This window comes from Chamaea fasciata, unplaced genomic scaffold (genome assembly GCF_029207755.1).
Source record: "Chamaea fasciata isolate MVZ Bird 193981 ecotype frontalis unplaced genomic scaffold, bChaFas1.0.hap1 SCAF_2, whole genome shotgun sequence".
Classification (NCBI taxonomy): domain Eukaryota; kingdom Metazoa; phylum Chordata; class Aves; order Passeriformes; family Sylviidae; genus Chamaea; species Chamaea fasciata.
The window spans coordinates 26,371,934-26,397,174 of record NW_027094087.1 but is presented as its reverse complement, the minus strand read 5'-3'; the positions used below and the strand labels follow the sequence as shown (position 1 = coordinate 26,397,174).

The 25,241-nt window shown below is 44.7% G+C and overlaps 2 protein-coding genes across 3 annotated transcripts; one reads left to right on the top strand and one right to left on the bottom strand.

Annotated features, from left to right (window-relative positions):
* Positions 1-32: 32 nt before the first annotated feature.
* Positions 33-5,284, bottom strand: RHNO1 (RAD9-HUS1-RAD1 interacting nuclear orphan 1). The gene is made up of 3 exons (XM_066175353.1): positions 5,029-5,284; positions 3,541-3,809; positions 33-845 (listed from the first exon to the last, which is right to left on the bottom strand). The coding sequence occupies exons 2-3, from the start codon at positions 3,706-3,708 to the stop codon at positions 189-191; spliced, it is 825 nt and encodes a 274-aa protein (XP_066031450.1). The 5' UTR covers positions 3,709-3,809; positions 5,029-5,284; the 3' UTR covers positions 33-188.
* Positions 5,285-6,952: 1,668 nt separating this feature from the next.
* FOXM1 (forkhead box M1) lies at positions 6,953-14,793 on the top strand. Of its 2 annotated transcripts, none has more exons than XM_066175350.1 (8): positions 6,953-7,514; positions 9,203-9,351; positions 9,568-9,777; positions 10,188-10,316; positions 10,901-10,945; positions 11,900-11,966; positions 12,378-12,559; positions 13,750-14,793. In XM_066175350.1, exons 1-8 carry the CDS (start codon positions 6,965-6,967, stop codon positions 14,791-14,793), a joined length of 2,376 nt encoding a protein of 791 aa, XP_066031447.1. In that variant the 5' UTR covers positions 6,953-6,964. The 2 variants fall into 2 exon arrangements, with proteins under 2 accessions (XP_066031447.1, XP_066031448.1); XM_066175351.1 differs by lacking the exon at positions 6,953-7,514 and adding an exon at positions 9,063-9,124.
* The last annotated feature ends 10,448 nt before the right edge of the window (positions 14,794-25,241 follow it).

The window sequence follows — 25,241 nt, the reverse complement described above, 5'->3', positions numbered from 1 at the left end:
GGAACACCGCCCCTAAAGACCCCCCGTACCGCCGAGACCCTCCCCCGCGTCCGCCACGGCGTTTCCCAGACGCTCTGCCAGGCGCAGTAGAGGGCCTGGCTGAAATCACGTCCCCTCTTCAGCCCCCGAAGCGACACGGTCCGTTGGGGCGTTTCCTTGCACGCCGCAGAGCGGCTGCTCCCGCCAGGTCAGGCGTGGGCCTGACTCCTTGGGAGTTCCATGTTTGCCTTCACCAGGATGTCCGCAGCGCTCAGCTTCCCTTGTTCCCGCAGGTACTTCATTACGTGAGGCCGCCGTCTCCAGGTGACTTTCACTCCATACTCGTGCTCGGGAGTGTCTGTAACTAGTACTGCTGCCGCCTGCCCTCTCCCACAGGGATCAATACCGAATACCAGCTCTTTTTCTGGACGCCAGGCATGACTAGTTTGTGACAGAGTGTTGCTGCATCTCCCATTACTTGGGGAAGGAACCTGTGCAGCCCCTGCATCTGGTGGTGGACTAAGGACTTCTTGCTCTACAGGCTGGGGAGCAGGCTCTCCACACTTCTCTGGACTCTTCACCTGGATGTTGACATTTGCTGCTGTCCCTTTCTTAGGCTGGTTGTGAGAGCATTGTGCATTCTTTCTCAAGCCATTTGGATCATTCAATGGAGGGATTGCACATCCTTCTGGATTCTCAAAAGTTAAAGGAGGAAATCTGCAGGCTACAGCTCCTCGCCAAGCTCCTCCTCCTGCATGAAATGAACTGTGGTTGGCAGCCTGATTATAGGGCTTGTGAGGACCACGATGTTTCTTCTGGTGCGCTTTCAACACCACTGACTTAGCTGTGTCAAATTGTGGGCACACCTGAAGGGAAAGACGTAATAATAAGATTGTTATTAAGAACCCAACCCTTTTCTCCAGACAAGAAATGCCTACCTGATTCTACTTCCTCACCTTTTTTTTTTTTTTTTTTTTGGTGTGTTCATTGAGTAATCTGTTCTGCAGAAAACCAAATGAGTCACTAACAAAGCTGCAATGCATGAGGTACCTCTGAACTTCAACATCACGTCCTGCCACTCTTCTCTGGAAAGTCTCTGGGGGGCAAGTGAGCTGTTCTCTGACAAATCACAAAGAGCTCAAGATATGAGTTTTAAAGGAAATCTAAGTGGTGTGTACTCCTGTAATCCCTGCAGATTTAAGAAAGTTCAGAATGGACCCTTTTCTCTTTCTGTGTCTTAGCATAACTCAAATACATTCAAAGAATGAAATCCTCAGCCTACCCAAAGAGTAGAGGCTGAAATGGGAGAACAATACAAAATGATTAAAGAATGCCCACTTAGCTCAACCCCCTTAGATTATGTTAATATGGTGTTCAAAATCTTCCCCCAAAACATCTTTGTTTCAAAACACAGTTAATTTCTGTACTATGGAGGAACAGAACACCCAAAATCCACTTCTACAATCAGCTTTTTATAGAAGAGATAGTCCAAGTTCAACAATCTGTATTTCTTTGAATGATTCTGGATTCATACTCAAAGCCTGGAAAGCATTTTATTACAGTGTTCTTTGTCTTCCTGGTTACCAAGAAAAGAGTCAGACTGTTTCAGATTCCAGTTTGCTTTTCCCAAGAGAATACCAAACTGAGTTCTTGCTACACTAACTACAGATTGCCTTCAGCATTCCTAAGTTGCTACATAGTTTCCCAAAACACTGAGTGCAATTTAACAAAGGATGGTGATTGTCTGATGTACAGCTGAACTGTTTGAATGCAAAGCCATTGTGCAGGAAAAGAGAAGTGATTCTGTAGTAATTATATGTTAGCACATACTTAACATAGTCCCTGATTTTAAGGGTATGGCTTCCTACTTTCAGAGAATATCTAGGGTAGGTTTTACCTATGCAGGAACCTAGCAGTGGAAAAGGTAGATAATGCCAGAAAGAGAGGAGCAGAAAATGAATTTCCATTGAAACAAGTTGGCAGACACTCTGCAGAGAATGCCTCCAGAAGTTACAAACCTACCACAATTTCCAAAATGAAAAATATCTAGCAGCTTCAATATCTAGTTTTAGAATAATTGTATTTTTGGAATCAAAGAGCTACTGGTATGGATGTTTCCACTTTTTCCAAACAAAATGAATGCTCATTCACAGCAGTTATTTTATGTTATAGCAGCTATCTTATTAGAGGGTAAAAATGAGCTGAGACACAGACTTCTTGATCATCACAGCATGAAAAGGGTCCTGGTTTATTCCTTTTTACAGCTCAGCCATCCTGACTCCAACTATTTACTGACTCTAGCTACAGCAAGCTCCTACTGGAGATTTCCCTGGCAGCTTCTGACTGCTGGTTATGTCCTGCTAAGCTCTGACTGCAGGTATTGGTTTACAGACTCTGAACGCAGGCTTTTACCCAGCTAGACTGTGACTGCAGGTTCCAACAACAGGCTCTAACTGCAGACTCAGACTGACCTCACAGCACTGATTCTCTCCTTCATGCTCCTCAAGGTTCCTCCTCCATGATGACCCTCCCCTTACCAGCTCACCCCCTGTTTTATCTCACTCATCCTTATTGGATATAGCTGTTATTCATCAGGGGAAAGACTGTATTGGTTAATTAACACAGCTGTTTCTTATTAGGGGTGAGGTCACCTGCATACCCTTCTCCCACAATTTCACTTAGTGATTCAGAAACCATAGAGCTAAGTGCCTCAAGCAGATACCAAAAAAAATTAAAAAGGAAAAAATTGAAGGTGTTCTACTTGAAGGTTAAGGCGTCACAAAAATACCTGCAGGTCAACAGGAACAAAGAAATGTTTCATGCAGGTTTGAAACCACACTTTCTGAGCTTGCTTTGTGCTGAGCAGAGTCAAGCAGCAATAATGTTTAAACAGAGCTCCCCTAGGTGATGACTACTGTTGTGTAGGAACAGTCTGTCTTTGCTGTGACTGTTTGCTTAAAAAAAAAAAAAGGGTCTTTACATTACACGGTGTAAGGAGTATTTTAGGACACTGCAAACAGCCCCAAGAAAAGGAACCCATCAGAAGATTGGTATGGAGAAAAATATTCAAAACACAGAAATGGAAAAGAGGGCAGGTTGGAACAAATTATTCTGAAGTGAAAACCTATGTTCCCTAAATTTAGTAGTGTCAGATTTAAACAATGCAGCCAGTGCTTTAAGATTTAACATTCAGAGTTTAGCAGTTATTTCAAACAGCAAGCCGATAGGAAAAATCTCCTCTAATGTTTATTCTGTGCAGGGTTTTTGGTTGCCAAGGAAATCAGTGTTTTCCTAATGGGAATTATTTTTCTAGAAGACAAATATTCATTAATCAGTACAGACTGCACACAGTGTATGTCTTCAAGTAACCAAGACCTTAGTGCTTATTCTTAGGATGTGAAGCAACTCAAGCACTTATTTATGCTTTTGACTGATAGAGGGAATTCAGGTCTGGGCTACTAATTTTCCATATCCAGAACAGATGATTTTCTGTTAAGACATACAGGAGAAACTTGAAAAGTGTTGCTGTGGGACACAGGAGGAAAGACAATTTATACCAACCCAGGCAGCAGAGGTGTTCTGGTCCACAGGTTTTGTAGGCACACGTCTGGGATTCTCAGCCAAATGCAGTGGAGTTTCATAACAATGGATGGGTCCTGCCCGTGGCCTTTCAAGGAAAATCAGCTCTGCCTTCCTGGCATTGTGGGTACACTTCTTCTTTGGAGGCATCAAAAGATATGGTAAAACTACTAAGAAACCTCATGATGCTTGTTGGAGCCAATTGAAGGAGGAGGGAAGCACCCCAAGGTGATGCTAAAGTACTCTCGAATCTGTAAAAGGCAAATAAGTAGGTTTGAAGACACTTGTTTGGAAATCTCAGATGTCGTTTTTAACAAAAGCAAAACATTTATGCAACAGCACAGCATACACATCTCAAGGCAGACTTTTTCCCAACAGTAGTTCTTGAACCTTTTGTCAATTTTCAGGTAGATTTCGAAATGCACTTCAGGAATGGGAGCAGTTGACCCACTAATCCAGCTATATCTAGTCAGCTATCAAAAACAAAAAAAATCAAAAAACTTATTTCCTTTTTTTTCAATTCAATCTGGTTTGTAATGCCAGGAAGATATTATAGGGCCAAGATAATCCGAATTCTTTCCCTTTCTAGTTGCTGACTGCATGTACGTTTAAATTTCAAGAGATTTTAATCTTGTTTTTTTCTTTTTTATAGAACAGAGTTGACATCTGACATATATTCTACAGATCCTGCGTGATTTGTTTTACCTAATGCATAAGTTTGAACTGAAGTAACAGTGTATTTAAATTTCCATTAGAAAACAGATCAGAGGATCAATTTCGTTGGAAAATACCTCTGAGAGCATCAAATCCAACTTATGGGCAAACACCACCATGGCAACTAGACAATGGCACTAAGTGCTGCATCCAGTTTTTCCTTAAACACCTTCAGGGACAGTGACTCCACCTCCCTGGGGAGCCCATTACAATGTCTCCTTTCCTGTGAAGAAATTCCTCTAATGGCCAACCTAAACCTCCCCTGGTGCAGCTTAAGACAATGTCCCCTTGTTCCATCGCTAGGTGCCTGACAGAAAAGGCCAGCCCCCACCTGGCCATACCCTCCTTCCAAGTAGTTGCAGAGAGCAATAAGGTCTCCCTTGAGCCTCCTTTTCTCCAGGCTGAACACCCCGAGCTCCCTCAGCCACTCCTCATAGGACTTGTGCTCTAGACCATCTCTGTTGTCCTTCTCCAGACATGCTCCAGCACCTCAATGTCCTTCCTGAAGCGAGGGGCCCGGAACCGGGCACAGCACTCGAGTGCCTCCGCAGTGCCGTGTACAGCGGGACAATCCCTGCCCTGCTCCTGCTGGCCACACCATTCCCGATTCAGGCCAGGTACCATTGGCCTTCTCGGCCACCTGGGCACGGCTGGCTCGTGTTCACCCAACCTGACTGATCATAGATCAGCACAGACACGGAAATTCGGTGACATGTCACGAGAAGTGTATGAGACTGCAACAGCCTGACTGCTTACCTAAGTCGCAGCGTGCTCAGGGAGTCCTGCGGGCCCCACAGCCCGGGGCGGCCGTGGCACACACGTTAAACGGTAAGACTCCGGAGCTCTTCACTGGAAGTCAGCGCAATGCCGGCGGCCCGGGCGCACGGCAGGACTCCCAGCCGCGGGCAGAAGGGTTGAAGGAAGCTGCCGGAGCTGCCGCAGGCGGGGCGGGAGCGGCTGTCCCGGGACAGGGCCAGGGCCGGCAGAACAACGCGAACCCGGAGCGGCGCGGGCTCCGTCCCGCCCGCACATCCGTATCCCCCGCGGCCGCCGCCCATTGGCCCGGCCCGCCGCGGGCCCGCCCCCTGCTCGCCGATTGGCCCGGCCCGGCCGGCCCCGCCTCCGCCGCCGCTCACTGGCGCAGGCCGGCACGTGACCGGGCCGGGGCCGCGCCGGGCGCCAAATTCAAACCGGGGCCGCGCCGGGAGCGCCGGGGCCGCCGCCGCCCCGCATCGGCCCTGCCCGGCCGGGCCGCTGGTGAGTCGCGACCTCTGCCCGCCGGGCCCTCCAGCGCCCCGGCAAGGGTCGGCACCCTTCGGAGGGCCGCGCTAAGGCCACCGGGCGGCCGGGAGAGGGCAGCGCCTAGGCCTGGCTCGGGGCGGAGGGCCCCGTGGGAGCAGGTGAACTCGCTGGCGAGGGCGGCAGGGGCTGGAGTGGGAGAAGAAGGAGCTGGGAGCGCTTTGGCGCTGCCCTCCTCCCCCTCGGGGCCGCGCGTACCCAGCGGTGCCCCCAGGCCCGTACGGGGGTAGCAGCTCGGGGCCTCCGTGGGAAGTGACGCAGCCCACGGGAGGCTGGCTCGGGGTTCTCCTTTTGGCGCTGTCTTACCGGGATCTCTCCTTGAGGGGGTGGAGCAGATCGCACAGGGCCATGCTTGTGCCGGCTGCCAGAACCCGCGTGCGATGATCGCAGGGCTGTCTGCTCCCTGTAGCCAGGGCACCAGCTCCGCTTGTTGTCTGCTGGGCTCTGCTTTGTATCAATGTTGGGGATTCTTACTGAGAATTTTCTCGTTTACTTGCTGACCCCGTCAAATCTAGCAATGCCAAAGGCCTCTTCTTTTTTTGGCATTTTTTCCTATTCTGCTTGCCATCTCTTAAAGGATAAGTACAATTTGCATATTGTTCTGGTGTAGTTTGCGGAAAGGCACAGGCTCCACCAAATTCCTGATGGCATTATTAGCAGTATTCTCACAGCATCTTATCCTGGAAGCAGTATCTCTGAATTTTATTTTCTCTGCTTCCAGCTTTATAGTCTAAACCACATGTTGTCCAAAAGTTTGACATCTAAGTTGTATGCTGCCCAGCAATGAATCTACCTGGTTCTTGACAAATCTACAAAAGGAATCAGCAGCACATTTACTTGGTGTCTATCTTAAAGGGCCTTACTCCTGCTGCATTTATTTTCTGCCTTTGTAGTGTTCAGGATAATCTCTGCTTCCCAGATCTTAAACCACCTGTAAATTCCCTTTTCATGCGGGTTCTGTAATCTGCTGCTCAGAGCAATCAGCTATAAGAATCAGCACTGCTATTTCTATATTCTACCTTCCCTCCCCTCCAGCTTGCTGGCTGAGGCTGGTCAAGTCACATTATAGCTAAGTCTTTCTATAAAGCACATACACACTTTGCTCATTATTATGTACTTAATGATGCAAGTCATCTACTCTGCAAAACTCCCATTTTGCTTACACAAGGTGTGGGTTAAGGAGGTATAGTCTGATTTTTCAGTAGCTTTGTCAGTCTTATTAAATGCTTTCAAATTTATTTTCCTTTTGTGTTTCTAGCTTTGTAGCAACTGCTGAGAATGCGTGCTGTGTGGGAGGTCTTGAGACGATTTTCTGCACCCTTTATGTTGTACCTTTTGTTTTGCAGGATTTGTTCCTCTCCCTTTCAATGGAGAGTGACAGTATAGATCAATAATGAGGACCAGCCCTCGCAGGCCCTTAATTCTCAAGAGACGAAAACTGACCCTCCCACAGAACGATGAACCCAGTACTTCAGCAAGAGATGAGAGCAGAGGTCAGGATGAAAAGGCTCCTAAGCAGGAGCACAGGCAGGAAGACCAGCACAACAGACAACCCCAAGACAAAAGGGACTGCGGCCTGCAGAAATTCCCAGCGGGAATTAAGATAATTGACCATCCTACGATGCCCAACACACAGGTGGTGGCCATCCCTACAAATGCTGATATCCAGAGTATCATAGAGGCATTGACAGCAAAAGGAAAAGAGTGTGGCAGCAACGGACCCAACAAGTTCATTCTCATTAGCAGTGGGGGCACATCCCGTTCAGCAGGCCCGGCACCATCGCAGCATCACCCATCAGAGAAGAAAGCCAGTGCTGCCATCAAGGCTGCAGAGAGTCAAGAAGGAGAGAAGAATGTTGCACAGACACCTGGTCTTGCAGGCAGTACAGCACTCTGGCATTCAGGAGCTGATCCTGTGGTTGGACAGGGACAGGAGGCCAACAGTATGTAGCCTTTACCTGTTTTTTTGTTGGGGTTTTTGTCCTGACAAAGAGATGTGAAATGGGCCAAGGAGTGCAGCACTTGCATCTTGGTATGCAGTAATTATTGATATTTTGTTAATTACAAAATACCTATGGATTTGATTCTAATAATCTACATTGCTTTGCATATGTAGTGAAATCTGAAGAATTATAGCGGATGTAATTTTTTGGTGGAAGACACCTGAGCTTCTGACTTAGGTTTTGTGCTAAGTATTTCTTGAAGTACTAGATCAACATTGTCCTGTTTTGGTTGACAGCAATAGTCTGGTTTGAGTGATTGTTTTTAAGGCTGCAACTCTTTTCAGACATTGGGCAACTACACATGAAATCAGGAATTCAGGAAAGGTGAATTCCTTCCACAGTATTAGTGTTGCAATACAATCTTTAAGAAGTGTGACTGGTGCCTTCCTTTTGACAGCTAAGATGAAGGAGGAGCAGGGTTATTTTTGAGAAAGCAGAGTTAAGACGAGGGGAAGGCTGTGTCTGTAACCCACCTGGGCTTCAGTAAAGCCTTTGACACTGTCTCCCACAGCACACTCCTGGAAAAGCTGGCAGCCCATGGCTTGGTCAGGTTCACTCTTCACTGGGTTAAAACTGCCTGGATGGCGGGGCCCAGGGAGTGGTGCTGAGCAGTGCTGCATCCAGCTGGTGACTGGTGGGGATCCCCAGGGCTCAGGGTTGGGGCCAGTCCTGTTTACTCTCTATATCAATGAGCTGGTTGAGGAGATCAAGGGCATCCTCAGTAAGGTCATAGATGACACCAAGTTGGACCAGAGTGTGGATCTGCTGGAGGGCAGGAGGGCTCTGAGCGGGATCTGGACCAGCTGGATCCATGAGTCAAGGCCAACTGCCTGAAATTCAATAAGACCAGCTACCAGGTCCTGCAGTTGCATTGCAACAACCCCAGTCAGTGCTACAGGCTGGGGGAAGAGTGTCTGGAAAACTGCCCAGCAAGAAAGAACCTGGGGGTACTGGTCAACAGTGGCTCCACATGAGCCAGCGTGTGCCCAGGTGCCCAAGAAGGCCAATGGCATCCTGGCCTGTGTCAGCAATAGTGTGGCCAGCAGGAGCAGGACAGGGATTGTCCCCATGTACTTGGCACTGGTGAGGCCACACTTGGAGTTGTGTTTTTAGTTTTGGGCCACCCATGACAGGAAAGACATTGAGGTGCTGGAGCATGTCCAGAGAAGGACAACAGAGCTCATGAACGGTCTGGAGCACAAGTCTAATGAGGAAGAACTGAGGGTGCTGGGGATGTTCTTTCCTGAGAAAAAGAGGCTCAGGGAGACCTTATCACTCTCTACAACTGCCTGAAGGAAGGCTGTAGAGCAGGGGGTATTGCCTTCTTCTCCTCTGCAACAAATGACAGGGCAAAAGGGCAGAGCCTCAAGCTGTGCCAAAGAAAGTTCAGATTGGACATCATGAAGAATTTCTTCCCTGAAAGGGTTGTCAAGCATTGGAACAGACTGCCCAGGGAGGTTTGGAGTCACCATCCCTAAAGGTGTTCAAGAAACAACTGGATGCTGCAGTCAGTGCCATGGTGTCATTGATAAGGTGGTGTTCGGTCACAGGTTAGGCTTCATGGTCCTAGAGGACGTTTTTACCTTAAATGATTCTGTGATTATTACCTGGGCTTGTTATCCCAACAGGCAGTGGCGAGACAATGAGCTCTGTGTTGGACAACAGCCTTACCAACATCCAGTGGCTGGGGAAGATGAGATCCGATGGGCTAAATCCCTCTTCTGTGAAGGAAGACACAGAGAAAGAGAATCAGATGCCTCTGCAGGAAAGAGTCAAGGTAAGTAGGAGAATACAAGAGTGTGTGCTAAAACTTTTGATAAGGAAGTGATCTGTGTGGATCAGAAGACTTGCAAGAATTAGACATCACTGTCTCTAAGTAACATGAGTTTAACCTTTACTGATATGAATAGCAGAACCCAGAGGATCCAGGAATGTCCATGAGCCCTCTTGTCAGCTTCATGAACATTCGTGTATCACCCCTTCTGTCTTTCAGACTGAAGAGGAAGCTGCTGCTATTCCTACTGCTGCTGTGTCCTCCTCATGGCAGGATTCAGTGTCAGAACGACCTCCTTACTCCTACATGGCCATGATCCAGTTTGCCATCAACAGCACGGAGAAGAAGCGCATGACCCTGAAGGACATCTATACGTGGATTGAGGATCATTTCCCTTATTTTAAACATGTAGCTAAGCCAGGTTGGAAGGTAACAAGCAGGCCGTCAAGTTGCTGTGGGTGATGTTACATGCCTTCTGGAACAAAATGAAAAGTTGTTCCCCAACCTGCAAAGCAAGATGGAAGCTCATTTAAACATTCCACCCCAAACACACGGTCATTCCAGATGTTCACTGTACCACCTCTTGTATCCCTTGCCTCATCCTACTTAAACAAGATGATGGGATGTTTGATCACTGGAGTGAGAATAGGGATCTCAAGAGTACATAGTAAGAGACTGGTGACAGGGTTGGCTGGGTACACCGTGAATATGAAAGTTCGGTGTTGTCTGCCCTTTGGAATGTAATCCCTCTGCTAGGGCAGCCATGTTTGAGGTAGGCCTTGCTGTGCTGATAACAAAACTACTGCTTTTCAACCTGCCCCTCGCTCCTTTCTCCCCAGAACTCCATTCGGCACAACCTGTCCCTTCATGATATGTTTGTCCGTGAGACATCTGCCAATGGTAAAATCTCCTTCTGGACTATTCACCCTGATGCAAACCGTTGCCTAACATTGGACCAGGTATTTAAGGTGAGTTGCCTCATGCAAAGAAAATACAGGCTGTGCAGTTCCTAAATGCCACACTAGCCTGATGCACCTTATTTTAATGGTAAGGTCAAGCTGCTTTGACATCAGCCACTTTGTAGAAGCTGGATTCAGTCACTTCGCTTGTCTAACAGACAAGCTCTGAATTTGAAAGAAGAGGTACTGTGGCTTTGCTTTTGACCTGGACCTTCTGTGGGATATGTTTATCCTTCACATGCCGTGCCAAATATAATAGTCAGGTTGTTCAACTTCTTTCTATGGGCCTGATTCAAATTCCTATTGAGAAGTTTTCCACTGAGGCCAACCAGGTGCTCCTACACTGTTTGATAAGTCAGTCATAGGATGGAATTGTCCTAGCCCAACTAGGTATTTTAGGAAGATTTTGTCAGGGAAATAGAGCTTGGGAATCTGGTATAGGTGTGTTTAGACTCTTGTGTTTTCTGCAGTGGGCGGGTAGAATTAACTTTTGTTTGCTCAGACTGTACAAGTTTAAAATGTCCCATTTGTGTCCCTCTTTGGTTGATAAGTTAATCCTGATTTTTTTCCTGTTCAATGTCTTCTGCCACCAGCCTCTGGACTTGGGGTCACCAACATCGCCTGAGTACTCTGAATCAGTAAGAATTGCCACCTGGCTCGGGGCTTGGTCTTCCATTCTCTTCTTACCAGGCACTGAAGGAAAGGACAACAGGCTTGGGGAGGGGGACTGGGTCACTGCTGCATCTACTCATACAGCTCCATGCACACCCTTTGTGGGGAGAGGGGTCTAGCCAAAGGTTGACTGCCTTCAGATGGCACAGTCTCTCTCTAGCTGGTAAAGCTGGACAGCTTTGAGCAACTTGGAAGTCTACTGTTGAAGTAGGCTGCAATGGACACCAATAGGCTTCAGAGAACAAACCCAAACAGATTTCTGGTAAAATCATCTCCATGACAACAGTTCCAATATGTTCTGGGGCGCAGATCCAGAGAGAATAGGATCTCTCTGTGCTCCTTTTTCATTTTGGAACTTACCGCATTGTGACTCTTGGAAGGATGAACCTGTTTGCTGTTGCTCTTGCATTCAGCAGTTTTAACAGTGACAGATTTGCAAGCATCCAGTCAAACGCTTTTCTGTCACAGCTATAACCTTGGCCTTCTTTCCACCTGCCCAGAATTCTGATCCCATTGTGGCCTCTGCAATTCCATTTGAACATCTATCTGGTCTGTGGTTTATATAAACATTTAGTGTACAATAAAGCCATTCTATTCATTGTTCCTCAGGCACTCAGGGTACCAAAGCCAGCTCACTTCTGCAGTAGAGCCTGCAGCTGGAGCTGCTCTCATGTCATCTCTTTTCCTACACAGCTTTTGGTGGGCAGGTGGCTTTGGGATGGCATGGCTGCCAACCAGCAAGGGGCACAGACCTAGAGTTGGCCTGGGTGCTGGGTGCTGACAGCTGCTCTCTCTGCATTAGTGCAACACAGACCTCTGGTGTCACAGTTCTCAGTCAGGCAGCTGAATAAATGTGGACTCTTTTCTTCTAATATCTCTCTTTTCTCCTTCTCCTCTTACTTATTTCACAATGACTGCAGCAGCAAAAGAGTCGTCTTCCAGCTCCTCTGAAGAACATAGGAAGCAAAACTGAGCCCCAGAATTCACGTAAGTGTCCACATCAGTCTAGGCCAAAGAGAATCAATCCAGTAAATCTGGGGCACTCTCCCAGATTTCTTTAGGAACACAAGCAGAGTGTGTTATCCTGGTTTGCCAGCTTTTATGCTCTTTACTGTCAGATTTGAAATGGAAAGTGGTATTGTGTCTGAGAGGATGTGATGGTGAGATGGTGGGCACTGGACACTCAAATGGAGTGAGAGCCCCAGGGTATTTTCTTCTTCATAGCTTCATAGCTTCTTCAAGCTTTTGGCTTGGTATTTAATCCTTAAAATTAGCAGAAAGTGATCTGATCAAATGTTTCTTTTGGGGTGTCTAGAAGGACTTTCTGTAAAGGTGCATGGGTTTCAAGAGGTAGCAGTGGAGAGCAGGCAAAAGTGAGTGCCTTCTTTTCCCTTCCAGGCCGAAAGATGAAGCCTTTGCTTCCTCGTGTCAACTCCTACCTGGTTCCAATACAGTTTCCTTTGAGTCAGCCTCTTGTCTTGCAGCCTTCCATGAAGGTTCCTCTGTCCATGGCACAGGGAACATCCCTTAACAGCTCAGAGACTTTGCAGAGCAATAAGCGTGTGTGCATTGCTCCAAAGGTTGGTTCCTTGTTTTCTGAGGAGTTTTGAGGGGGTTAGTGTGGTTCTCTTTTTTTCCTTTTCTTTTTTTTTTTTTTAAGAGGGGCAAGGAGGGGGCTAGGGAGGTTGTTGGGATTTTTCAAAGAGGGGTGTGTTAGTTTGGATTTTTTGTGTACCTTTTTTTCCTGTATCTCTTGCCTTCAATGAACCTTTTCTTCATATAGTTCCTTTGTGCATCTTTACTAGGTTCTCTAAAACTCCAAGCTCCTATCAAGGAGTTAGCCAGTGATAATCCTTGCTATCCTTTACTGTCTCTAGGCTGACTACTACCTGCTAGTTTATTTGCTCTAAGGATGTTTCTCTAATTCACTAGAGGAAGGGGCTCTATGGCTTGGTCAAGACAATTTTTCTTTACTGCTGGGATGTGAAGAAAGAAGAATGGGAGGAATGGCTTTGTTCTGATCCTAAAACATTCATATTTTTGATAGCTCTATAGACAAGTAACAATAAGGAACTTCTGAAAGAGAATATATTTCAGGTAGTCTTTTCCCAGAGGATTTCCGTATCTGCTGTTTGCTAATTCTGTGAAGTTCACAGTTTTCTGGGCTCCAGAAAAACAGCTATTAAACATCTTTTTCTTGGCATCTCACTGACTGCTCTTGTATGCTTAGACATTGTAAAGCTTTAGCTTCTTCCATCCTGTCTAACCATAATCCTATTTTCCTTTGTATGCCTGCTGCTTTATGTTCTCTCCAGCTATGATTTATCTTTGTCCTGTGCTCTTTTTCTTTTGGTAACCTCATTTTTTTTCTCTTCCTTTTCTGTGGTTTCTGGGAAAGCTGTCCTCATTTATTTTGTTATTCCCATTTAGATAATGTAAGAAAAAAATCAAAGAGGTTATATTTTTTCCAGAAATATTCAACTCTCCTTCTGCCTGTACTCCCAGAAGTTCGTCAGAGCAGGAGTGCTCTGAAGGGTATGACTTTCAGTCATTTAGCTAGAATCCTTCCCATGTGATCCTTAGACTTCTTTCTATCAACTTTACAGAGACCAATCTAAGACTGTTATAGTTACTGCTTCCTAAATATCTTCCTCTCACCCTTTCTGCTGACCTTAAATGCCAGTCTTTCTTTTCTGTCCACTGTTATTTGGGTTTTTGAGTAGCTTAGATCCTTGCTTACTGACTGCATGTCACCTGTGTTTCGTTGTAGATGTCACTGTCTGCAGAAGAGTCACCCTCTTTACCCACAGCTGCTGTCAAGGAGGAGGGTCAGTGTGATGAAGGTTTATTTTCCCCAACCCATCCCATACAGGAGAACAGCTCCCAGCCTGGTGAGGAATTGTCTCCTTTTCCTGAGGGTGCCTGTAAAAAGGAGGAAGAAGGCTCTCAGCTGGATCCCTGGCTGTCCCCATTTGCCTCAACCGTAACGGTCAAGGAAGAGCCAAGCTTGTTCCTCCCAGACTCAGCCACAAAGGAGAGGAAACAGTTCACCACACTGAAGTCCCCACCTAAGGCAGTTTCTGACTCTTTGGTTATAAAGAGGAGGGAAAGGCGGGAAGTGGGCAGATCCAGAAGGAAACAACGCCTAGCACTGCCTTGTTCCGAAGAGCCTGTTCTTGTTTTGCCAGAAAGCAGCAGCTTTGACCCTTTCCGGTTAGGGGCAGAGCGTCCCTTCCCTCAGGAAAACCAGCCCCTGGAGAACATATCACAGCTCAGCTGCTCACAGGGAGAAGAGGGAGCCTTTAAAACACCAGTCAAGGACATCTTCAGCAAATTGCCCATTTCTTCCACTCCCAGCAAAGTCTCAACCACTACCACCCCTTCACTAGAGGTCCTTGACCCCTTAGCCAAGGGAAGCCATGAGCTGGACTTCAGTCCAGTGAAAACCCTTCAGTTGCCATTCACACCCCTCCGGGACAACCACGACTTGCTGGGTTTTAACAGCACACCCCTTAAAAATCCTCTCTTTGATTCTCCTCAAGAACTGCTCAATACAGAGTCCGGTGACATGGTCCATGTGCCCCTCACGAGTTCTCCAGCATTTCTTCGTGACACTTCCAAGCAGTCTTCTGCTGAACTGACAGCCTCTGGCTTTACTGAAAATCGGTCACTCATGGAGGGCCTTATCCTGGACACTGCAAATGACTGTATGAGTCTCAGCAAAATCCTTTTAGATATCAGCTTTCCTGGTCTTGAGGATGAAAATTTAGGAACAGACATTAGTTGGTCTCAGCTCATACCTGAGCTGAAGTGACCTGGCCTGAGGATTGAATTGGACTTGTTCTGATGTTACAGAAAGCACTCCACTCCTCTGAGATTCATTCATGTAATCTAAGACAACTGCTTTTGACTAATTCCCACATCCATGGGAATAGAGACCATTATTGACTCCTGCCAAGCTGGGAGACAGCCCCATCAGCTGCTATGGGTTTCCTTTATAAGATTCTGTAGACTTTGAGTGGAAAAAGATGATAGAACCTCTCTAGCCTTGTGCTAGAGATAGCCTCTCTCCAGGGATTCTTATCATGAGAACATCTAGGTAGGCCCTGAATGGCATTTGCAACTCAAGATATCAGAGGAAACAAACACACTCCTCACTACCATAGGAAAGAGCCCAGGAACCTCCTCCTGGCTCTGTCCTTATCCCCCTTTACTTTGTTCTCTTATTACTTAGTATCTTCTGTCTAGTTTTAATGGCTGTAAATACTGTACATTCCTTAAATTAGCCCTTAATTATAATAATAATTTTATTATTGTAGGGTTATGGAAATATTTGGCCTGGTAAGGGTTTGACCTAGAGTGTGTTGTCCATATGTTCACATATCTTGTATTCCTCTATCCTAGTTAAAAGCCCAAATTTATATATATATTTTTTTACTTCAAAAACACATGGTCTAGGTTGTTCTAAAGGCTGCTGGGGCAAAGATCTGAAAAATTGTCTAAATGTGACTCAAGTCAAACTGAAACAGGTTATCTGGGTTGCAGCATAAAATCGTGGTTTGGCTTCCTTTTCCCAGGCTGGAATGGAGAAGAGCTTGGATCAAGCCATATAACTCTTCTGATTCCAGAGGTCTAGTATGTACCTAGAGGACATGTTGCAGTAAGATAGACCTCTACTCAATGGTTATAGCTGCCCTCATTACAGTCAGCAGTTGAAAATGTAAAAAAGAACTTACAAAGGGAAGGCTGATATTTCCACTGAAAATTGACCTCTGGAAACACAAGGTATGTAACTCTTGGTGCAATAGAACAACTCCCAGTTCTCTAGAGCTTATATCATAGAAGAAATTGCCATGGCAGAGATCCAGTCCTTCTGCTTGCAGACAAGTGGTGACTCCTGTATCCAAATACTCAATAAAGCTTCTGTGGGAACACGGCTGAGTGTTATCTGTACCGCTCCCAGCAGCCTGCCAGGGTTGGTTGGCCCATAGAATGAGCAATCCCTTCCTCTTATCTCGTGTGTGTGCTTTGTGATCACTGAGTGACCATCAGGACATTCTCAGGCCTTGCTGGCCAAACCACATTAGATTTAGTTACTCAACCCACTGCTTCATTAACACACTTTTTCCTGCTGCTTATGGGTAAATCCTGACTGAACAAGTCAGAAGCATACAAACATCACAACACCACCAGACTAATTTCTGTATCTTCTAAATGCAAAACAAGTGTTGCTTGAAACTGCTTCTATTCTCCCCTATAAACATAAAACCAGTTTCAGATGTGTGTGGTTTTCAGAACCACAGTTCTCCTGTGTAGTTGTTAGAGATTATTTGCCCTCAGAAGATATTTCCAAAGTTTGGTTTGAGGGTTATTATTTCAGTTTTTCTGGGGTTACGAGGCTGCAGAAGGGGCCTGGTTTTGCACGCTTTCTACTACTAACACTCAGCCTGGCTTTCTCAAGGCATCCTACCTCCATTTCATCTCACTTGCTCCTGGGAGGATGTGTGCACACAACTGACACCTGAGGGTTAGGTAACTAAGATCAGGCCTCCAGCAAATACTGAAATTTTCTTGTCCTTGGTGTCAATTCCAGGCAGGTGCTCCCCTGCTGTCCCTGTCAGCTGAGGTGCTTTGATGGCCACCTCACATTTTTATTTTGAACGTAGTAGTGCCAAAGTTTTGTTTCCCTTCTTGCTATGTATTCCAGTGAGAGCACTGCTCAAGGGCAATTATATCAAAAGAGGTGGGGAGAACATCAGAAAAAAATTCCATTAAGCAATTCTACCTCTTCCTCCCAGAAGAGATGTCCCAATGTTTTGGCCAAACTAGTTCAAAGCACCAGTTGGTGAGACTTAATCACAAAATATGACTATTTCTCTCCATTTACATTTGCCTGATATTCTGCCTGGATTCCTTCCTTGAGGAAACGCAGTTATCACCTGTCCCTCTGCAGGCCCAGTATTGGGGTTATAGTGTAGAGGTGTGATCTTGTCAGGCAGTGGATGCCTCTGTCCACTCTCCTGTAGTAAGAGCTGAGCCATACTTCCTCTGTCTTCTCCTGAGCCCTAGAGCAGGAAGGCACAGCTCTTCACACCCTTTGCATAGCAGCCCCAGGGCTTCTCTGAGTAATGTGCAGGAGCATCCCAGGACTGCCCTTGAGTTCTGATAATAGACAAAACTGTTTAACACCTTCTAGCCCATAAAAGCAAACATTATTTAACATAACAAATGTAAGGGATCTGGGACACACAAATATACAGGGAGCCAGCAAGTGCTGTGGATGCTCTGCTCCTCTGACAACTCTGCTTGATACCTGGAGTGTGACAGATGCAAAGAAGAAGGTAATTCCCTTTCATTGGTTGAGTGGGGTTCCTCCCACTATGTTTTGTCAGATGAAAAGGACTGGATGCCCCCTGAGATGAGGCAAGCAAGGACGATTGCCACCTTCTTACTTTTGCAACTTGTCTGGTAGAGGAAAAACTTGATCACTTCCCCATGTGGAAAAAAAGAGACCCTGTTTTACATTGTAGAAATCTTTTTATGAAGATGTCAGGCCTTCATTTCTCCCAGAGGGCAATCTAGCTCTTAACAAAGGTGAAAATTTCTTTTTTAGTAGAATACCTGACTTCCTCTTTAAAATGCACTATAGGCTCAGAGAGAAAAACGACAGGCTTGAAAATGTGAGCTGGTTCCTGAAACAGAAATAGTTTCCCTTCCCACTTCCCCTTTTTCCAGAATAGGTGAGCTACAACTGGGTAAAAAAGGTTTTCAGGGCATAACAAAGTATTAGCTGCCTGAGATGAAGAAGAAAATGTCCTGCTTCACTACTCATCTCAGACTGGCTTCTTGCTTTGAAACAGAGTTTTAGAATGTCAAGACCATGAATCTAAGCTGCTGGTGCAGGTCAAATGATACATTTGTCCTTGTGTTTTAGTTACACTTCCTGGAAAAATAAACATAATAAATACCAGTTAAAGCTTACAGGCAATACAGGCAAAACATTATGCAAAGCAGATTCTCTTCCATATCTCAAAATTTGTGGGAAGTCATAGAGCACACTGATGAACTGTTTGCATACAAATATATAATCAGAATTATTTATCTTCTGTTGCAGCAGCACTCTTGTTAGAGGGTAGAAATGAGCTGAGACACAGACTTCCTGTTCATCACAGCATGAAAAGGACCCTGGTTTATTCCTCTTTACAGCTCAGCCATCCTGACTCCAACTATTCACTGACTCTGGCTGCAGCAAGCTCCTGCTTTAGGTTTCCCTTGCAGCCTCTGACTGCTGGTTATGTCCTGCTAAACTCTGACTGCAGGTATTGATTTGCAGACTCGGAATAGAGACTTTTACCCAGCTAGACTGTGACTGCAGGTTCCAACAACAGGCTCTAACTGCAGACTCAGACTGACCTCACAGCACTGATTCTCTCTCCCCAGGATCCTTCTTCATGCTTCTCTCATTCCTCCTTGCTCAAGGCTCCTTTTCCTTCATGATCCTCCCCTTACTAGCTAACCCACTCCCTTTTATCACACTTCTCTTTATTGGATGTGCTGTGACTCCTCAGGAGCAAGGCTGTATTGGGTAATTTACACAGCTGTTACCTGTCAGGGGTGAGGTCACAGGTATTCCCTTCTCCTGCAATCTTCCACATCTGCTTTTTTGTGCCTTTTTTTTTTTAATGCACAAAATTTAAAACCGGAAATATCTAATGATGTTATTTTAAGAAAGCCAAGGAAAGAGCTGGCACAAATTATTACTGAGCTACGGTCAGATATGGATTTCTGCTCCAATGCCTCCTGTTGGTCTCTTACCTTTTCACGGATGTACAGGATGTTGATGCCAATAGGGCCTCTGTTTATTTAGCTGTGTGATTTTTAGAAGATTGGTTTTCTGTACTCATCTGTGGTCACAAACTAGAGACTAGCTCATTAGAACCCTGACTGTTTAATGGATGGACCAGATTTCCAATAGGACAAAAAAACCTCATCTTCACTGGAGTTTGGAAGAACCTCTTAATATTGTTGATATTTTCTATAGAATAATGTTTTTCACTACTAATATGATATCTTTTCTTGGTGCACTGTATTCTTTCACATTGGATGTATTTTTCTATAAATTTTAATAGAGACAAAGTTTTGGATCATATCATCATGCAACAGATCAGACCATGCCATCTCAACTTTGTACTTTTCTCATGAAGTAACATTTTTAAATTACTTAAATGTTTGGGGATTTTTTTTGTTCTGAATTCTGAGATTATATGTTTGTCTATGCACAAAACTGTTTAGGCTTTAGAACTGCGTTTCAGCTTAAATCTCTATTGTGGATAATGCATATATATTGAAAAGCCCTGAAACACTTGATTTAGGTGTATTTATATGAGTCTGGTGGTGTAATCTGTCCTGAGTTATTGACATGTATCTTCCACTCTAAGCTTCACTTTAGGAAAGCTTCTGTTTGAAGCAGTTTTGCCTGCTCTCATGGTAGCCTTAAAGTTTTAGACGATTTGATATATTTAGCATCCAATCCAATTCCGCCATGAGAGGAAGAAAGGTCAGGAATGCAGCAGAACTGACACCATAAAGCACCCCTTGGAACTTGCAGGATCACTGAAGATGCATGTGGTTTTCCAAGTATTTGCAAGTAATGATGTCAATGACACAGAATGGTCTGATCTGAGGAGCTCCACACTGTAGCTAATTAGTTCCAGATAGTCTGCATTCTGCTGTGCTTTCCCATGGGACTGGCATGCTACAGTGATAAGAGCTGTTTTGCTGTTTCCCATGGCTGACTCTCGGGTTTTATTTATTTGCTGTTTTTATTCAAATCTTGGAGTCAGGAGATCATGAGATGATCTCAGTTGCCATTTAAATCATGCCAAGGCCTGGCCATCAAGAATGTAACAAACAGCTGGTGCACATACAAATGCAGCCTAAAGGGTAGGAAACCAAAGGAGTCCAGTATTTAAAATCAAAAATCAGATGACATTGTTACATCAGCATTGTTATCCATCAAATCCCTGGGGTGATAACACATCCCTCTGCCACGGTTTGTGCATTGTGTACACAAAGCTGTTTCTGCACTACAAGTTCTACTGTGCTGGTGATTCCATCATAAAATCTTGAATTGTCTGAGCAGAAAATAGCCATGCTGAATATCAGCCTCAGGTGGAGTTATTCTGCTGGGGAGAGGAGGGGCAGGGAGCACAGGGAATGCAGTTCAAGCAGCCCAATTGCTTCTATAAATGAGAGCACATGAATATTTTGCTCATATTAAAAAGCCCTTTGTAGCAAACCTTTTCTTGAAAAGACCTAGTGCCTCCCTGCTTTGTATGGTTTTTTGTCAGGGTGTCCTTCTTGGCTTTGATCTTTTCCTTTCTATGAGCTGAGTTAAAATTTTCCAGGTTTTGGCTGTTACAAACATTCTTTTAAAAAATCTATTTCACATCCTTAGCAGAGTCAGCTGGCAACTAAAATCTGAGAAGAGATTTATTCAGTACAGAGTGTGCCCCAGCACAGACATCCTGGAGTGTGTGGAGATTTTTTCCTGAACTTGTTCTTTACAACTTCCAGCAGCTGAGCATGGCAACATGAGCTCTCTTGTGTCCAAGGGACTTTTGCTGGCTGTAGGGAGTGGGTGATACAAGGAAAGATCTTGGTAAGAGGAAGATGTCTCAAAGAATCAAATGGAGACAGGGTTAGGAAGACAAAGAACCACAGAATCATCTAGGTTGGAAAATACCTTTAGTATCATCAAGCTCAACCATTAACCTGATACAGCCAAGCCCACAACTAAACCATGTCCCTAAGTGTCACAATCTACACATTTCAAATGCCTCCAGGGATGGTGACTCAACCACTTGCCCAGGAAGCCTTTTTCCAATGCTTGATAAACCTTTCAATGAACAAATTTTTCCTAATATTAATTTCAAACCTCCACTGGCACAACTTGAGGTTGTTTGAGAGCATGAAGGAGGAGTCAAAGGTTGGATAAGGATCACAGATTCAAGAGTCCTCAGATTTAAGACTGGGGCAAAATGATTAGGTACCGCTGAAAAGTATTAGAGACGTGAAATACTTATATTTGGTCTTGGGTTTGCCTCTTTTACAAGGGATGTGCCCAGTGCCTTGCACATAGCAGCAAGGAGAAAATACACTGTGGAAAAGGTGCCAATTCACTAAGCAGGACTGAGATGTTGTCCCTGAAAAGCCAACCACAACAGGAACGTGACTTGGAAGATTTACCCTGTGAACACTGATGCTTGAATTACTGCATTTCCAAATAAAAGTCTGCCTGAACAAGAGAACAGGATGTGGGCTGCAACACCCTTTAGATTGGCTGACTCCCCCACTAGTTAAGTTAATTTCAGCAAGTTATACTGCTGACTGATGAAGAACTTGACTGATCTCAACTGCTTTAAGGTGAAAAAGAAGCCATTTACAAACAAATAAAACAAGAAACATCACAGTACACCTGGCAACTGCTGATACTGATAGGGATCTTTTCCACAGCATCTGATGGGAGACTCTGAAAGTAAAAACTGTCCCCAGAGGAAATGACACTGGAGGCAAAAACAGCCATCAGAGAGATTCTTACCTTCCAAGGACTATATCTGGGCTTCATTTTGAGCAAGATGAGATCTGCTCTGACTCTACTGTTAGCTGGGCACAGGCAAAAAGCGTATAGGTGACTGTCTTTCTTTTTTTCTCTTGTTCTTTTACATGAAAAAAAAAAGTTGTTATAGAAGCCCATAAACAGCCACTCAAAGCACCTTGCCAAGGTTCTGTAGGTGGTTTCAGTAATAAGCCCACACATATGCATACCAAATTAGGCTTTACCAGGCAACTCTAACTCTGGCTTTTACTGTTCAAGTATTCAGCTTTAGGGACATCCTCTGGAAGGAGCCTTAATGGTGTAAACTTTTCATTATTATTTTCATGGCATTATGTAGAGACTTAGAAAAAAGTCCCTGTGTTAGTGTCAAGTGCATTCTTAGCCTCAAGCTAAGTGGAAAATGGAAATATTGTTCTCCCTATGGGTGGGAAGTGGAGGGACAGTGAAATGAAACAACTACGCAGACACTCAAAAGAGAGACATCTTTGTGGCTACACATTTCCAAGTACTGTGCTACCAGCCTTAAATGCATAACTACCCTTCATCTCAGGCTCTTGCACACTTTTATTGATAAGCATACTTCTACCAGAAATTATTCTCTACTTGAAACCTCATGCTGAGCACAGAGGAGCTCTAGCATGAGTAAGACAGTTGCCATTACTATGTGCATCAGTGGAAATGCACACCAGTGAAGATTCTTTCCCCGCCTGAAAACAAAGCCAAAGTTTTCTAGTGTGATTTGTGTGGCTGTGTTATGGAAGGGGAAATTTTGTATTGCCTGCTGCATGATCAGCCACTGTTCTGTGACAACAATAACTATTCCAACCAAACAGAAAAGACCCCTTTTTAATGCAGTTCAGCCCAAACAAGAAAATCAACACAGAGAGGACACAAATCATTATATTTATAATGATATTATATTCATAATTATATTTATAATGACCAAGAAATATTTATACAGCAGAGGAATTTCACATTGGACAACACTGTTCCAAGTTTGCCACAGTGCAACCATAAATCTATCCCATAGGGCAGATCACTACAGAGACTTGACCCTAAATTACCTAACTAAGCAAACTATTCTACCTTCTGACTGACCTTGCTGGCAGAACACACTTTGCTGTCCAGCAGTCGAGCTAAACATTATGTATATCTGAGATGACATTTATCTCAAGGAAACTTGCCAGACATACTCACAGATATAAATACCGCAACCTTTTACTTATTCTTTCAAGAATACAAAGGTATTTTATTATACAAATAGACAAACTGGAGGGAATTCAAAGCAGAGGAACCTTTTCTTTTTCAAAGAATCTTTTTCAGAGATGGAAGGGAGAGAGAAGCATGCATGGTTTGCCTGAGTAAGGTTTGTCCTCTCATTCCTCCTCTGCACCATCTGTGCATCCACAGACTGCGCAGGCTGTGAGAATGCAGGAGAATGAGCAGAAAGTTGCCTCATTGTTATCCTGCAGTATCCACCACAAGGAGTCTCCTGGCTTTGACATAGTTGCTACACCCAGGGTCACTTTTACACCCACTTGAAGCTTACACTACTACTGAGACAGTGCATTTAAAACTGCTGTACTCTAAAAACAACCTCTGTGCGGGTTACATTATGTGGGGGCTATTGCTGAGCTCTGCAAGCACCCAACTTGTCACAAAAGAAATGTAAAGCTCTCCATTTACAATCCACCCTCCCACCTGCACTGTGTCAAATCTCACAAGGACAAAATAATACTTTCCAAACTGTTGAAACAGAAAAATTCAAAGCTGAAAAGAAATCTCTAAGAAAGAGAAGCAACCATTAGAAGTTGCAAAAGTAGCAGGAGGATATTTTAAAGAGGAATTATTAGGCTAGGTAAAGCTTCCCAGAAGTGAGATACAGGGAAAATCTCTGGCAGAAGGACCTCAGCCTGTGAAATTTAAAGCCAAACCAGTGAAAGCCCTCAACGGAGCAGCTTCTCAAACACTGGGATACTCCCTAATGCTCCTGGCAGAGGGAAGTAAAACCTTTGTCTCACATTCTTTAATCCACCAGTTGCTTCCTTCAGCAAAGGAGTCAATTTCTCCCCTTTACTACTCCGGGTACTATTAATGAATTTCTTCCAACAGAGGAGTAACTGACTGGAATATATTGATCCTCTCTTGCTTCTTGGCTGGGCAGACTGGCTGCTGGGAAATGTTGCTCTTCAGTGCCTTTCCTTAGAAGTATGGGCACGACTCCTGGTTGCTTCAGGGTTTTCAGGCATGGAGGTGATCAGGTCCAGGGAACAACACCCACCAACACAGCTAAAATGCTTAGCACTGGCACCTTTTGCCCCAGAGCTCTCACTGAGCTGTAACTGCTTGAGCTAGAAGGCCAACCTGGTAGCTGGAGCAGGGAGAAGGGGTTTTATATTCTGTGGAGGCAGAGTGTTTCTTCTATTGTCTAAATAGCACTGTTACACACCCTGTAAAGATTTCTGTATGAAGAGTGTAGAATATCAAGGTATAATGGGTTATGATTACTTTATGTGACTCCAACAGAAAATAGTTTATTGGTATATATGGGATTGTGTACAAATATTTTCATCAAAATCGGTTTCATTTTTCTAATACAGGTTACTGGTGAGTCATACTTTTTCAGGGCCTATAAAAGATGACTAGGAAAGGTATAACTACTGCAAAATCCCCTTAAATTTACTGCACTGTAGCCTGATTTCTCATTAGAAAACCTTTAGGAGTGCCCATTCTGAAAAAGAAATTTAAAAAAAAAAACCAAACTAAAAAACAAACCAGAAATCACCTAACCTACTTAGTAAATGGGCTCTGTTTATGAAGAACAGGATGGAAAAAGTAATAGCTGAATAGAAAAAAAAAAGTGACCTAGAACCCTGAATGCCTCTTATGGGAGAAGATAATACCTTAGCTGACTCCACCCCCATAAAAATGCTGGGGTTTTTTTGCCAGATCTAGGAACTAACACATCACAGGATATAAAGAGTTAAGTGACCTGCACTTAGAAGCAGAAGGGATGAAGGAGGGGAGAAAGCTTTAAACAAGACTTGAAGATTTCTCCCCTTTGAGGGACAAAGAGAGAAATACTTGATGAATCAGGGACCAGGACTAACTGGTGAGACCCAAAAGGCAGAACTGCTCAAGCAATGGCTCCAGCCCAGCTGCAAGGCAAACCAATTTTGACTAGGCTTTGCCAAAATACCCTGCAAAATAAACTAATAAAGGGTGGCTAGATGCAAGGAGGTGCTGGGATTGGGAGCTAGGAGAGCTCCCTCCTCTTCATTCCCACATACGCATCCAGGGTGGGAGATGATCTCATCAGAAACTGTGTAACTCTGCCCAGAGGCTTCAAGGCAGGAACTGTAGATAATCCAGTCCTAAGATGTTCTGTAGCACTTTATAGTCTTAGGGTCCATTCTGAGGCTTTAAGAAAACTGACAGTGGCCTTGCTACCATTGTCTGCCTTGTTGTGGTTGGCTTGCTGAAGTATTCACAGTAAGCAGGAGGGGAAACACCTCTTGGCCCTGTGTGAGAGTAGAGGTGCATGATTGAGTACTGGTTTGCATGGATGGTTAAAGGACTTGATGACAAGCCTCGAAGGACAGATACTCAGTGGGGCCACAGGAGGTCAAAAGTGTGTGTAAATC